Source organism: Chironomus tepperi, unplaced genomic scaffold (genome assembly GCF_022539635.2).
Source record: "Chironomus tepperi strain 1889 unplaced genomic scaffold, CSIRO-AGI_Ctep_v1 contig_453, whole genome shotgun sequence".
NCBI classification, from domain to species: Eukaryota; Metazoa; Arthropoda; class Insecta; order Diptera; family Chironomidae; genus Chironomus; species Chironomus tepperi.
Genome location: NW_027226575.1, coordinates 321,944 through 337,397, shown reverse-complemented (window position 1 = coordinate 337,397; position 15,454 = coordinate 321,944). Strand labels below are relative to the sequence as shown.

Genomic DNA, 15,454 nt, shown 5'->3' with positions numbered 1-15,454 from the left:
AACATTATTTGAGCAACATCACAACACAAGATAAAGTCATATCAACATAATTAAAACCTAACAATCCTCGTCACTCACTTTTTTTTTGAAATGAATATCCAAAACAACATCAACAAAAACACAACATCATTTTGGGATCTTACACAATTTTTACCCAAATTAGTTTTAAGTCTATTTTTAGTTTTAAGTCAAAATTAATTAGTTAGAGAACCATTCCAAATGTGGAATATCAAAATCAACTCGAAGCTAATTGTCTAGATCTAATCACCACTTGAAAAAAAAAACACAATATTTTTATCGATAATAACTGAGATGAAAATTTTGTAAGATACGATTGCAATATACAATATATTTTCTTTATAAGAAAGTGAACCATGAACAAGTAGACTAAGGGCTTAAAAACATACTAAGGAATTTAAAAGAAACTGAACCAATACCATCTAAATAAATAAAAGCGTGTATACAACATCTTTTTCATGCAAACTTTGCCTTTCAATTATTTTTGTTAAATTTGGATTTTGTTTACTATTAGCGGCAGAATGAGAAAAATTGGAAAAATCTGCTGTCACGATTCCACCAGGGTAATTTTGTGTCTTTCAGTTTAATGTTCAGTTGACGTAGCTACGTCCTAGCGAACACGTTTGGCTTTTCGAGATAGCCTCTAAAAGTAGATTCAAAGTTAGCTACTAAGCATAAATACACTAGAATTTAGTGCAGATCTTAAATTATTTCTTAGCTTTTGAGGTTAAAGCTTTCAAATTCATAAAAAAGGAGCCGAACATTAAACATTTGGCAAATTTCAGATGCTTGAACCGAGTGGGCATTGAGCTTGTTGATTTAAGGTCTATTATTTGGTTGATTCCAAAATCTCGACTAGTTTACTTGGAAAAATGCTAATATGACTCTTTTTCTATGCTGAACAGTATCCATATTTGCAACGATCATCAACAATGTGAAGAATCCGACCCAAATAATTAATTACTTTTTTGCAGCACAAAAAAATCTATTTGTTCAGTCAAAGTCATGCAATAAAAGGAAATAATTTCATGCAATAAAATCTTTTTTATCAAGATTTACATTGACACCCGATCGGCACATATTGAAATATTGCCACCATGACAACGAGATGGCAACAGGAACGCCAGAAAACTTAGAGTATCATAACGTTCATTTGAGATTTGAATAATATTTATTGTACATAGTTGAAATCCCCTTTTTCATACAAAAGTTCAGTTTGTTTTTGAACTCCGATGAATAAACATTATTGTGAATATCCGTATGGACAATAGCTGCAACATTTCAATATGTACTGATCGGGACAATTTCAATTTTGAAAAAATTATTCAATCAGAAAGTTTCGGAAATGAAAATCAAATTGTATGATTTTCATCAATTTCGTTTTTATATCAGCAAATGTTTTTTTTATTTAAACTGCGAGATAAAGCGAGGAATGTTACAAAAATATTTGAACAGCTGGCAGGAATGAGAAAAATAAAAATTTTATGAAAAAAAGTTTTTAATCGATTTAAAGCCTGAACACGTGGAGAGTATTTGCGCGCGCTTTACGATTCAAACTTTTGAAATCGGATAAAAGAATCAAGAGTCGCATAATTGTGATTTGCAGCATAATCGACCAAAAAAATATAAAAAAAAATTGAACAACATTAAAAATCTCAAGGAAGGAAGAAAATTTTTTGTTTTTATTTAATTTATTGAAGTAAAAATTAAGAAATCAAATAGGAACAACATGGAGCAGCAGATCATATCGCTCTGCTATCTCTTATTTCTCCAAATTGCATTTATCAACACAAAATCACAATTATTTACGCTAAAAAATAATAAAATCATTATGTTATCACAAAATGTTGACGATTTTGATGATATCTTTTACATTATCTCGACGACAGAGCCACAATTTGGTAATACATGGACGAAAGAAAGTGATAACTTTGATTTTACAATTGGCATTGATGCAGAAAACGAGTAAGTGAGATTTTTCTGATAAAAAAAGTTTCCATTCTTGCCTCTCGCGATTCCAAAAAAAAAATTCTCACACACGAAGAAAAAAATTACTTTTTAATAACATAAAACATTTTCAGTTCGCACAATAGTGATAACAGAACGTCAATCCATCAACGACTAGAAAACAGCACAAAACAACCAAAGGATGAGCAGCAACCGCAGCCGTACGAAGTACTCGATTGTGGTAAACCCGTAAATTTTACAGTGTTTGATGAGCTTGTGGGAATTGCAAATCGTAAGAAGCACAAGACATTACCAGAGCCTGACGTACTATTTACATTTACGACAAAAGCCAAGAGCGGTAAGCTGAGAAAGAATTTTGATGTTGATGCATTGGAATCTAAGTTAAGGAAGGCAAAACGTGATAAACCAAGAAGTGTGCAACTTTATAACCAAATTGGAAATTTCCATCGAATAAAAGGAGATGCTTTGCTGTCGATTGAGTGTTTTAGAAAGGCACTTTCTATAAATCCTACAAACAGTGAAGTGATTTTGAATCTTGCACGGGTACTTTTTCATCAAGGATATCTAGAAGATGCTATATATCTTACGCGGAGGTAATTCAATTTATTTCGTATGTGATTGCCAATTATGGTAATTCAACATTCAATTTTAGATCCCTCGAGGTACATTCCAGTGATGCTCGTGCAACTTGGAGACAGTACTTTACTCTTGGTGAGATTTTTAAAAAGTATGGAAATATACAAGAGTCAATATTGCATCTACGGCATGCATTAGAACTGTCTCCACATCATGACAAGATTCTGCAGGCACTCGAAGATATTGAGAAGATTCCTATATCCTCACTGCATTTTTATACAATTCTCATAATATTGCTTCTGGTCATTTGCGTTTTAATTGTGATGAGATATTTAAATCAGGACGAATTTCCTGGTAACGATACAGACATTAAGCCACAAAAAGTGCGGTGCTTTAAAATTCGCGGTGCGATGAGTAAAGTGCGGGTCATAAGAAGAAAATAAGCCATTAATCATGTCCTTGATATTGAATGTGTGTAAAATTTACTGATGATGATTACAATGATGTGTATTTTAGAGTTTTTAAGGTAACAAAAAAATGCATAGTTCTCTTCTATCTCTTTATCCCCCTATTCTGTTTTCTTCATTATTGCTGAAAAAAATGAAACATTTCTACTAAACTTTCCATTACTAAAGTGACGATAATACTCAATACGAAAATAATTGAATGAGTCTCCACCAGAACTTGATGTGCTTGAAGATAATTTTGTGATATTTTGTTTGATGGAAATAGCTGGAACGTGTTTTGTGAAACTTAAAAATTGGCGGGAAATAACAATGAACTTTTTCAATGCATTAAACCTTTTTCAATGCATTCATTGATAAATCAGTGTTTTAAGAATTGCTCGGGTTGTAATATCTTCTGAATTCATGTGCAGTTGCTGAATATGATGGAAAAATGAGAATTTTCTAGAAAAGTGAAGAAAATTTTCATTTCTCGAACTTTGCTCGTTAAGTTATATTCAGGCGATGATACTTACTAATTATTGACTTGTTTATTGATTTCACAGTGATCTTAAAGTGCTTAATATGTATTAAAATGAATTAAATTGATTGAAAAACTTAAAATTTCAACAAACGGGGTACTTAACTGCGTCAAAATATTCCAAAAAGGGTGTTCAACTAAAATTCAAATTTCAAATAACCGTTAAAAATTCAAACAAAATCTATCTTCATCGACATCAAATTCTGGAAATTCATACAGTTGTGTGAAACCAAAAAAAAATATGTATGTAACAAATCTGTGACTATACAAGATTCATTCTAACTTTTTTATATTTTAAAGAGAATTTTTTGTGCTTCTCAAAGCAAAAAAAGAAGAAAGTAAACATTTCATCCATGCTAATCCAGCTTCCAAACTTCCCCTAATCTCTATTTCTCTGGTTGTTTATCATATTTATAATATCGAGACGAATAATTTATAAAGTCACATCTAGTTAGATGACGTGACATGGCTGATTTGTCTCAATTTTATTAATTATTTATGCATGATAATTTTGTAATCTTTAAGAGAAACTCCTTGAGAAAGATGTTTGGACATAGACGAGAAATGCATAGTGAGGATAATTTCAGTGTAAACATTTTTAAATGTAGACTATTTTTTAATTGCCAATCCAGTGAACTTCTTTCTTAATTATATTGTACATTACGCTTAATTTTTTTATATTTTTTTATTATGACAATTTTTGTTTAACAAAGAAGAACTAATTACTATATGAAAAATTGCCATAAATGTGATAGATTTTAAGTGAAAATCGAGAAACAAAACAGGTTGAAATTCTTTTTTTGATGATTTTTTTAAATGGCGAATTTTACTTACAATTATGTTGAAAAATTGTAGTTGAATTGATGATTATTTAAGCAGTGTTTTATATTTTTTGGTGTTAAAATTCACAGTTAAGTACAAATTATGATAAGTTTTTATATGCAGCAGTTTAACGTACTAAAAGTTTTTGAATTTTTGAAACATTTGTATGGTTTTAGAACACAAAAATCATTTCAGAACCGTACTATTCCGAAATTACATTAAAACCTTACAATTGTTCTTAAAATCTTACAATTTTTTATTATTGAAACCTTATAATTCCTTTTAAAGTGAAAATAAACTGTTGTAAGGATCACAATATTTATTATTTGCTGCAATAATTCAATTAGTTGCTCCATAAATTATTAAATGACTCCACCAGCAACTATAAAAGCTCAGCTAACAATTTTAATGAACTTATAAAAGCTTACTAGTCATGATGAATTAAAAATCATGAAATGATATGACATTCACAAACCTTTTTGGAACCTCATTTTTACACCTGTTTACATAGTCAACTCAATTCAACTAGAATTTATGCTATAATTTATTTTTTTAATGATTATTTTTTTTAAAAAAAACTTCCTTTTAAAAAGCTTTCTTTTTTTCAAACTTTGAAACCAAAAAATATGAAAAATGATGGAAATTTTGTGGTAAAATGTTAAGTAATTTATGATGAACGAACAAATACGAGTTTCATTTGTAGTGTGATTTCAATGTTGAATGACAAAAAAAAGAACATAAAAATGTTTTTAAAAAAAAACTTAAAGATTATAAGAATTGTAGTACAGACAAGAATCAACAAGCACACAATTTTAAAAATGAAGAAAATAAAGTCAAAGCATTGTATTATAATTAAGAAATAAGTTAATCTATTTTTTCATTCCTAAACTTAATTTTCAGGATAATCTACTTTCTCCTTTAATTATCAAGGAAATTATCCGTTAAATTTAAAAATTTGGAAACGTTTTCTGAAGTTTTGAATTTCAAAATTTTGAAAACCGTTAAGTTTTGACTTTTCATAAGCCGGTTAATTCAAAATTTTGAACACCGTTATTTTTGGATCTATTATTAGCCGTTATAATCAAAATTTGGAAAACCGTTTTATTTGAAAACTGAGAATCCGTTAAATTCAAATTTTTGAAAACCGTTAGTCTGAAATTTTTAAAAATCATTAACTTCAACTTACTCATAATTCATAGATAACTAATCAGAACACAGACATAATTTTTTGAAAAATTTAAATCCTTCTTTATTCACATTATGCTTGAAAAAAAATCTGGATACAACTTGAAATTTTCGTTTTCGCAAAACAAATAAGAAATGTTAATAATATAAAGATTAGTTAATTTTTTTCATGTGGCAAAAAGATGTAATGTTGTTGTTCCTTCATCGTAAAGAAATTACTCATTTTCTTGCTGAGTTAAAATTTATTATTTTCCATTGACTTTAAATCCTTGATTTCATCAAACATTTATGCTTGATCGTGCAAAGCTAAACGGAAGATGTCGTGCTGCAAGAAAAAGCTACCGCCTGCTGGCTTAAGGACGAATGTTTGGATGTAAGCGTGAGGTTGATCTTCGTCCGTCTGAAAATATTGGAAAATTTATTAGAATTATTTTGAAATTTTCAGGATATTTTGTGAGTTAACAAGGGTGCGCCAATAGACCATAATTTGAATTTAGTTCTATATTATCGATTATGATTAGGAATTTTTAAAAATTATCATAATAACTCAAATTAAGCTTAAATTAATGTCAGTTGACAGAAATTAAAATCAATAATTTTGAAAATTTCTTCAGAATTCAACAAGTAATCATTGAAAATCTGAAGAAATTGACCAAGATTTAAAGTTTATCATGCGAGAAGCAACAAATAAACAAGAATGAAACTAGTAAGTTAATGAAAATAGAAATTGATTAGACGCACAGCATAAAACAAAACATAAGAAAATAAATCAAAATGTTTAGTTATTTTCAAGATCATTCAACATCTACCTGCTGGATCTATCCAATAGTCTTTTTGCGCACTTTTTTTATTGTTAATTCGCGATACTTGATTGGTTGTGGATAATAAGTTATAAATTAAGAGTATAATATGCGACTTTTTTTTAAAAAAAAAATTGTAACACGAAGGCATGATTTATGCCATATCATGAAGAGCTAATCGGAAGATATCGTGTTGCACAAAAAAACTCTGTCCTATTGGTTTAAGAACAAATGTTTGTGTATAACCGTGCGGTTGATCTTCATCCGTCTGATGAGTAATCACAAGAAAATAGTATTTTTTATGCCATAAATTTCTTATGAAATGTCATGACTGTCTATATGCTGACTTACCTTCAATCGTCCTAAAACATTTATTAATACTCCACCATCAAACATTGGTTGGGAATCTATGGCTGTGATGATACGTTCAATTTTTTGAAATGTGAGACTCTAAAAGGAAATAAATTTAATTTTATTAATTTTGATCACGAAATAAGTTACTGGATGTGCCTTACCTGAAGTTTTTCCAATATCTTTGGAGCTCCTTGTATTTGTTGACCTTCAAATGTCATAAACGAGAGCTCATTCTGAGAAATAAAAAGATTTTAACGTTATTAGCTGGATGTTAATTTTCAAAATTTTGTGCAACTTCCAGAAGATTCGCAAAAATATTTTTTATCCTTTAAATTGATAATATCACATGTGATAGACTTACGTTATACATATTAACTAGTGAATTGCGCGAATTGGGATCATCAAACAACGCGTAATATTGTGCAACAAATCCTTTTCCTGTAATTTTGTGAAATAAGGTTGAATTTTTATGATGCCGAAAATGGAAATGCTAAAATTTCCTATTTTTACGATTCTATGCTCACCTATATCAACGTATTGTGGATTAAGGGCCATATTTATTACTTTTCTATTAAAACTTTTAACTTGATAAACTTTATTTAAGGAATAATATTAATAGAATTAAAAATTCTGTGTTGACTTTATAACCTAGTATAAAATGTATAGATGAAAATGTGTGACTATGACGCATTTTCCGTTGGAAGAATTGGATGTTAGGTTAGAGTTGGACTTGAGGATTTAAGAAGCTGTCTTTGGAATTGTACGATCTTGATAGCTTGTCAGAATATGTAATTCATGTATTAATGTTTGAAATTGACTAAATAAATATTGACGATAAAATAGTTTTTTTTTTCTATATTTAAATATGCTTACTCAAGTTTTTTGCTAACTGGATGTATGTTAAATGCTTGATAAAATGTTTAGATACCAAACTGGATAAATAAATTAAGATCCAGTCACTTAAAACTTGAAAAATAAATGCAATAAACATTCATTCGAAATTTTCAATTTTAAACGGTTTTCCGGCAATTTTGATTATGAATCTTATGATTCTCGTCAGTCTAAACCTAAAATTTACTAAAATTATTGGATTTTATTACAAGTAGAAAGACATAAGGACAAAATGTACAACATAACGTTATTTTTTTGAAATAATAAGCTAAACTCACGAAAAGTGGTGAAATTTTTGAAATTATTTTGACCGTTACGATCGTTTTTTGTCTTTTGTACATTTTCACCATAAACGTGACGTTGAAATGTGATCTTTGATTCTTGAAGAATAAGGTAGCTTCGGATTTTTCCAGTTTTATCTTAAATAACAATCGTAAATTTGAATTTTTATCTATCCATATCCAGAACTGCAACAAAATTTTATCGAAATAAGATAACATGCACAGTAATAAATGCACAAAACAAAAGTTATCCTTATCAAAGTGCCGAAAAAATTAGTTTCTCACTCTCCGCATGCTGTGAGAGAAGAAAAATTCATCTCAACATCCCATACTGATAAGAAGATCACAGAGAAAAACACAAAATGATCACATAAACTTAAGACTCAGCACAGACTGCACATTTTCTCTCTTTTTCGCGCTCAACAAAAAAAACTTTTTTTTTCCTTTCCTCTTTCACATCGATTCTCAACAGTTTCTCAGAATGTGGATAAACGTCGTGCAGTAAAGACCGTTTTTAGTTATTTCAAAAGTTCGTTCGTGGGTTTTTCTCACTTTTATTTTTCACATATATGGATTTAAGTGTGTGATCGGAGAATCTGTTTAATAAATTATCAAAAAATGTAATTAAATAAGAATTTTTAAGTGAAATTAATTAAATATTTAGTTTAAATTTGCGTAAATTTATGAAAATTTCAAAGTGAATTGTCGAATCATTTAAGAAAATTTTATCATTTTTCCTACTTTATTAAAAAAAATCTCCTTCGTGATTCAGAAAAGAAAAAAAAATCTATTTTTAAATCTTCTATTTATTTAAACGATTTTTTTTTGCCTGCCTCGCGAGTGTGTTTGGGTGTTTAATGTTAAAAAAATTCATTCAAAAAAGTTTATTTCAACAAAAAAAATAATTTTTTTGATTTAGAAGAAAAAAAGTCAATTTTGGCCTTCAAAAGTCACAAGTTTTTCTTCTCACTTTTCCAGGATTACAACGATGATTCGATAAAGTATTCATGGTGCATAAATTACACTATAATTAATTTTTATTAGTGAAAAATAAGAAGAAATAAAAAAAAAATAAATTAAAATATTAAAATAATTCTCAAAATGAATTCGAGAATAATAGGATTACTGATAAGACCTCTTCTGCTGCTACTGCTACTCGTCAACAATATTAGTACATTTAATTTAGATGTCGCAAATTATATTAGTCATGAAGGACAAGATGGATCAATGTTTGGTTTCAGTGTTGCTTTGCATCAGGAACAACGAAGCTGGTGAGTTTGTGATTTATATTCTATGTCAAGTGATCAAGGGCATTTGCGGTATTTTCAGAGTATGGTGTAATTCGCACAATTTTTTATTGAATTAATTTTCGCAAAAATTTAAATAAATTTTCTATTTTAAAGCTGTGTGGATGTTAAATTTGTCATTCGAAGACAGTTTTGATTAGCATAATCGTGCGACGATCATTGAAATTAAGTTTCATCATAAAGATAATAATAATCGTATAGAATTCATTTAATATGTCAAAACAGAATATCAATTTAGAATTTTAACGGACAAATAATATTTGAATATTAATTTCTCATAGTTGATTACCCCTTTTTGTTATTGTTTCAAATAAATCTCAATATTCAATTCAAAAACATCAATTAAAATGATTCAAACACAAGAAACATCATTTAAATTAAGTTTCAATAAACAAAAGGCTAGTTTAAATACAGACTTTTAAGAAGAATGCATTACAAACAGAGAAAAAAATTCGTAAAAACAACAAATTTCCAATACGTTCACAAAGTTTTGAAGACATAAATTTTCAATCATTCACATCACACGATTCTATTGGAACAAAACCATACCACCTTGTGAAAAGTGAAAAATTATCTCGTGAACATATAAGAAAAATGATTTGTGCGGTGGCGATACCTTAAGAGATACAAAACAAAATAATAATATTATTTATTCACAAGAAACGCCTCTGTATTTAACAATAAAATTGAGAATGAGAAACAAATCTTTGAATTTTTTAATAAATTCTTATTTTCATCTCGACAATCATCATGGATATGTGTGTGAATAAGATAATTCATTAGAAGAGATATATGATGTCATAGACAATTTTTACGACAAAAAAATCAAAAATTTCGAACTTGAGAGAAGCAAAAAATCAACATACAGGTTTAAATTCATTTGCCTTGACGATTTGCAAAGTGAGGAACAGCTTTTTACTAGATAGCAAATATGAAATAACTCCATATGAGTACACATTGTATTCGGTGATAAAAATTATTGCTCCGCACTGCAAAAAAATTTACATGAATCACCTCTAAGCGATAAGACTTAAAATAGGACTTTTGTATACGTAAGGTACATTACTCGTTTTGTTTACAATTGTTTCGTTATCGTTCAAAAGGAATTCCTGCTTGTTCTCTCAATCTCTCATTTCATGGATCACAAGGTCAAGCGGCAAACGGATTATTATTCATATAATTGTGATAACATAAATCATGAATGAATTAATACTATACTAATTTGTTTCTTATCACTTTGATGCTGTGCATGAACATGACAAAAAAAATGTATCAGCTGACATAAATTATAGATGATGACAGCTTTTTTTTGAATCTTAATTTTGAGAGATTTATGTTTGGACGGAGAAAAAAAAATCAAAAGTTTGCTCTGTGTGCCAGTTTTTTGGGGAGCTTGTGATCTCACTTTGGGTTGACATTGACTTGACAGGTTTTAAAATTGAAACTCAAATAAAAAAATAAATTTAAATTTCAAAAATACGTTAAATTTTGAATTTTTGGAAACCAATAAAATTTGAATTTTTTAAAACCGTTAATATTTTAAATTTTTATAAACCGTTACAATTAAAAATTGACTAAATTTAATTTTCCCAGCCAGACTTCAAGCGTCGTAAGTCCAAAAATTCATTCTACTTCCAAACAATTGCTTTTTATTCTCAAAAGATGCTTCTAACACATTTTTATTTATGTTGAGATCTGGACAATCAATTATCGTGCATTATTCTTTTGTGACAAACAAGATATAAAGAAGAAAGAGGCAAAAACATGAGTTCTAAACAATTAAATGGGAATGAACTCTATGCTACTGTAACCGCCATGAAATTTATTATGTTTCGCATCACTTCGATGAGCATATTGAGATATTATTAATCATCATCATGATTTTATTGCATTTTATGGTGGTCATTCAAATGGAAATAAATAAAAATTATCGAAGAACAAAAGCAAAATAATTAATTGGACATAAATACGTTGATGATATTATGTAGAATGCACGCAATTGTCGGAAGTTTTTTTGTTTTGCTGGAAGCAGAACTTACTTTAATTAAATAAATGCCACTTAACATTTGTTGATTTTTTATTGCGTAAACAATTTTATGTGCAATAAATCATAAATGCTGAATTTTTTTGCACATATGCAAGTCTATTTTTTGTGGAATCAAATTTCATTTAAATTAACGCATGAATATGTTTATGTGTAGGAGTGGTCAACCTAGGCAATTTTGAAGGGTATTGAACGATATGTATGTAGATGGGAAGTAATAGTAAATGTTTTGTGATTTAATGGTTTGCAAAGATAAACTTTGAGGTGTGTTGAGTGATTTTTTATCGTTATTGGACTTTTATCTTTGAATTGAGCTGGAATAATGTTAAAATTGCAAATTCTCATGAATTCTCATAAAAAAAGTTCAAAACTCTACAACAGTTAGTTCAAAAAATTGAAAAACCATACAACAGCCGTCAAAATTGAGTTCATTTGCATAAAAAACGTTACAGATAAATTCAAATTTCAAAACCTAATAACAGCAAGTTCAAAATCACAAACCGTACAACAGCAATACAAAATTCAAAATAATTATGACAGTTAAAATCAAATTTCATGATTTAAACTCAAAACTTGCTCCACTTGACCTAAAATCGTAAATTTTGTTCTATTTACATACTTTTTTTACAAAATGTTATTTAATTTAAGCCATAAATCCCACAATCTCGCTGATTTCTGTTACGTATGTGAATCATATTTTAGAAACGCGTATCTCCTTTGTCCTACATTTCAATTTTACGACCGTCTAAGTACAGAATGAAAATCTATAAAAGCATCTCTCACTCCCCAAACATAAACAGAGATAATTAAAAAGAAGGAAGAGGTTCGATTTTTCCCACAAAATAAAATATAAATTCATTTCAATTAATTTTTAACACAATTCATAAGAAATATATTGGAAATACTAGGGAGGAAGAGATACTTATGGGATGAAAGAAATCACTTAAAAAGTTAAAGGAAAAGAAGGCATAAATAACAGCAAGGATCATAAATTTTGCATTTTTATCCCTTACATTGTTGGAAATATAAAAAGAAGAATTTCCTCATGTGCAACAACAGACAAAAAGTCAGTCGAGAGTGGCAAGAAATTCATTGATTTAAATTACATTCAACTTAATACGAAACATGTGAGAGAAGGCAAGAAAAATAAAAATTGTAAAAAGAGAACTACGACATGAAAAAAAGTTGTGAGATTTGAAGGACGATTGGCTTGTGAGTGAATGCAACAATATTATAATCTCGTTCCTATTTTTTTTTTTGCCATATGCGGACCATATGTTTCACATAAATGCAAGTTTTTGGCGATAAAATCAATCTTTAGTGCATTAAACTCACACAACCGAAAATCCGCAATTAAAAGAATTAAAATTTGTGTTAAATTTTCCTCAGATCTGCTACTGACTTTGAGGATTATTCAATTTCCAAGACAGATTAACATCTCACAGTTGTAAAGAATTCATTCATAAAATTCTCTAAATTAGCGCCACACATCTAAAGCTATTTTATTTGCAAATGGCAATACAGCACGTGGGTGAATGTCGGTTAGCAAGCTCATGAATTTGAGTAAAGACAGGCGAATACTAATCGGTGACTCAATTTACAAATATATTGTAGGTTTTTTTTTCGGCATTTAAATAAATACTTTTTGTCTCACCAACGAACTTATTACTCGTAGTTTGTATAGTTGTGGATATAAACTGAAGAAAAATGTTTCGCGTAGGAGAACTTTTCAGTTTCCAATTATACCCAATTATTTACAAAATTGTTCCATTTATATTTGATTGAAAATTAAATTAAATTAAAGCAATAAAATTTTGAAAATTAGAAGGAGATACTATCGATATACTTTATAATAAAACTGTGGCTAATTTATCAATTAGAGCTGAAAAGTGTAAGTCATCCAGTTAGCTTTAGTCAGTTTCATTTAATGTGGTAATTTGTCAGCAAATTATCATTAAAAATAAGCAATTTAAAAGTAATATAAAAATGCATCACTAAAGGATGTGATTAATGTTTCTATTACAAACAAAGTTTCCAGATGATCTAATCAGAATTTTAACGGAAAATATAAATTTGAATTTATTTTCTTCAAGACTTAGTTTCATACCCCTTGCATTTGTTATGATTTTCAGTCTTGTTTAAGAATTCAATCAATAAACATCATTATAAATATACCTTAATTTAATTATTAGACATTTACAGCAGCTGTTTAATTGAAGTATAATCAATTAAGTCAATTTGATGCAAATATTGACAACTCGTTCCGTCAAATTATTGCATGTTATTATTCTGTATTAAGTATTCTGATTCATATAGAAGATAAAATGCTAACAATTGCATGAATCCCTTAAATTTTGAATGAATAATATTCAAAACAATGAATTCACATAGATTTGATTGTATGTAGAACAAGATCTATGAGAAAATCTTGGAATTTTAAATAATACAATTCAAAAATCACAAACTTGACCTCATTTTTAATCAAAAATTCAGGCCATACTGATTTAATTCCAAAAAATTGTAAAATTTCAAGTCAGTCTCAACTTTAACTTCATGAAATTTACACTCCTTTATCTTATTAACGAACCCATAATTTACCAGTTAAGAAAATGCAGACAATTTGTTATTATGATGGATATTACATGCAGTAATTCTTGTCATATGTGCAACATATTATCTATGTTTTTATGAATGAAACTGCTCGTGTGGGCTGAACAAGTTTGTAAATAAAAAATCCAACATTGAATTGTTGTGTGGTTAAATTAAGTAATTTTCAAGATATTAATAAAAGAATTAAAAATTTTTTAAGTCACAGTGAAATTTATGTGGCAACAATAAAAGTAAGACATTAGACTGTTAATGGATGTTGCAGATAAATAATGCTGCTCACGATTAGAGAAATTTTCGAGTCAATTAAGGCAATCTATTAGAGAGTCTATACATAAGTCACTTACAAATGACCAATCGACTTTACCATATTAAGGTACTGATTGATGCAGGGTGATGTAATTGAATTGACCGTAAAGATGAATGAGATGCAGCAAATGTTTCTCACTAAATCCCACTCATCATCATCATTCGACTCATGCTAAATCTTTCTATATTTGGATGATGATGATGTTGTTTAAAATTATGGCGAAAATTGGTCAAAGCAATCATTTCTTTCATTTTATCAAAATTTCAAGTGCTTAAAATAAATTATGCAGTTAGACGATTTCGGCTATTATGTAGATAATTTGACTGTGGCACAAAAAGTCGGATTACAAACAGCATGGATGCTCTTCAAACCCGAACTTAAAAATCATGCAATAAACATTTTTGCAAAATTTTACGATACACATCGGAATTATTTAGGCTTTTTTCAAGATCATCACAAGCTTCATGAACACACCGATAAGGTTCTTGATGTCTACACAAATCTAATTGAGGATGGACTCTATGATCTTGATTACTTTAACTACACAATGTCGAAAGTGAGTCAGAAGCATCAAACTAATTTAAATCGATCCGATATAATTAAATTGAATGAGATAATCAGAGAATATATTTTTAAATTTCTCGAACAACACATGACAAAGACTTTACGAGAGGCTATTGATATATTTTTATCAAATGTTGAATCACACTTTGAGGATCCAATTGTTGATGATGAATAAAATTTAATGTTTTCCTAGTTTTTGTGTATAATTCTAAGTGATTCTGGGTGTGGTTAATGGATTCAATGAAATCACAATGGTTTCTGAGATTAGGTGGGAGTTTAGTGTCCGCCCCGAAGTAACTGCTGTAAATGCAACTGTTTTCCATGATCCAGTCGGCAAACTAGGTCAAATTTGTGACAAAATATTGAAAAATTCACAATTTAACCTCAAAAAATTGCAACCAAAAACTTCCCGTAAGTGTAGCCAACAAAGATTGCATTTCGTACTCTAGACGTCAAGCGCTTCACGCATTGTCTCCTAAAATAATGAGTAATTTAATTTCAAATGCACAAAAGTCTCGTTTCTAAAATAAAATCGTCATAAATTAGCACAAAGTGTCGTCAACGGGAAATGCGTACAAAATCGCTCATCTTGCATTTGTTTCTAATTTTGGAAGATGAAAGCAATGTGTGCAACCTACATTAATTTACAATATTGCACATTTAATCTGTTTTGCTCTGTGTGCATTATGAAAAAATTGGCAACATCTCATTTTTCTTCAAACATTTCCTCTACATCCCGATAT

The 15,454-nt window shown here is 28.9% G+C and overlaps 3 protein-coding genes across 5 annotated transcripts in view; 2 read left to right on the top strand and 1 right to left on the bottom strand.

Annotated features, from left to right (window-relative positions):
• Positions 1-1,321: 1,321 nt before the first annotated feature.
• Positions 1,322-5,205, top strand: LOC139098777 (tetratricopeptide repeat protein 17-like). The gene is made up of 3 exons (XM_070651077.1): positions 1,322-1,983; positions 2,100-2,579; positions 2,639-5,205. Exons 1-3 carry the CDS (start codon positions 1,748-1,750, stop codon positions 3,003-3,005), a joined length of 1,083 nt encoding a protein of 360 aa, XP_070507178.1. The 5' UTR covers positions 1,322-1,747; the 3' UTR covers positions 3,006-5,205.
• Positions 5,206-5,592: 387 nt separating this feature from the next.
• Positions 5,593-7,366, bottom strand: Ntf-2 (nuclear transport factor-2). 2 transcript variants are annotated; one of them, XR_011545227.1, is made up of 6 exons: positions 7,232-7,366; positions 7,069-7,145; positions 6,869-6,940; positions 6,705-6,803; positions 6,363-6,621; positions 5,593-5,953 (listed from the first exon to the last, which is right to left on the bottom strand). XR_011545227.1 is itself a non-coding variant. In XM_070651078.1 (5 exons), exons 1-5 carry the CDS (start codon positions 7,260-7,262, stop codon positions 5,840-5,842), a joined length of 393 nt encoding a protein of 130 aa, XP_070507179.1. In that variant the 5' UTR covers positions 7,263-7,366; the 3' UTR covers positions 5,593-5,839. The 2 variants fall into 2 exon arrangements, 1 of the variants encoding a protein (XP_070507179.1); XM_070651078.1 differs by lacking the exon at positions 6,363-6,621.
• Positions 7,367-8,351: 985 nt separating this feature from the next.
• The window catches only part of if (integrin subunit alpha inflated), a 54,792-nt gene continuing 47,689 nt past the window's right edge, over positions 8,352-15,454 (top strand). For both annotated transcript variants that reach the window (XM_070651082.1, XM_070651081.1), the window contains exons 1-2: positions 8,352-8,499; positions 8,858-9,150. In XM_070651082.1, coding sequence (XP_070507183.1) covers positions 8,981-9,150 — 170 coding nt within the window. In that variant the 5' untranslated portion in view covers positions 8,352-8,499; positions 8,858-8,980. The remainder of the gene's footprint in view (positions 8,500-8,857; positions 9,151-15,454) is intronic.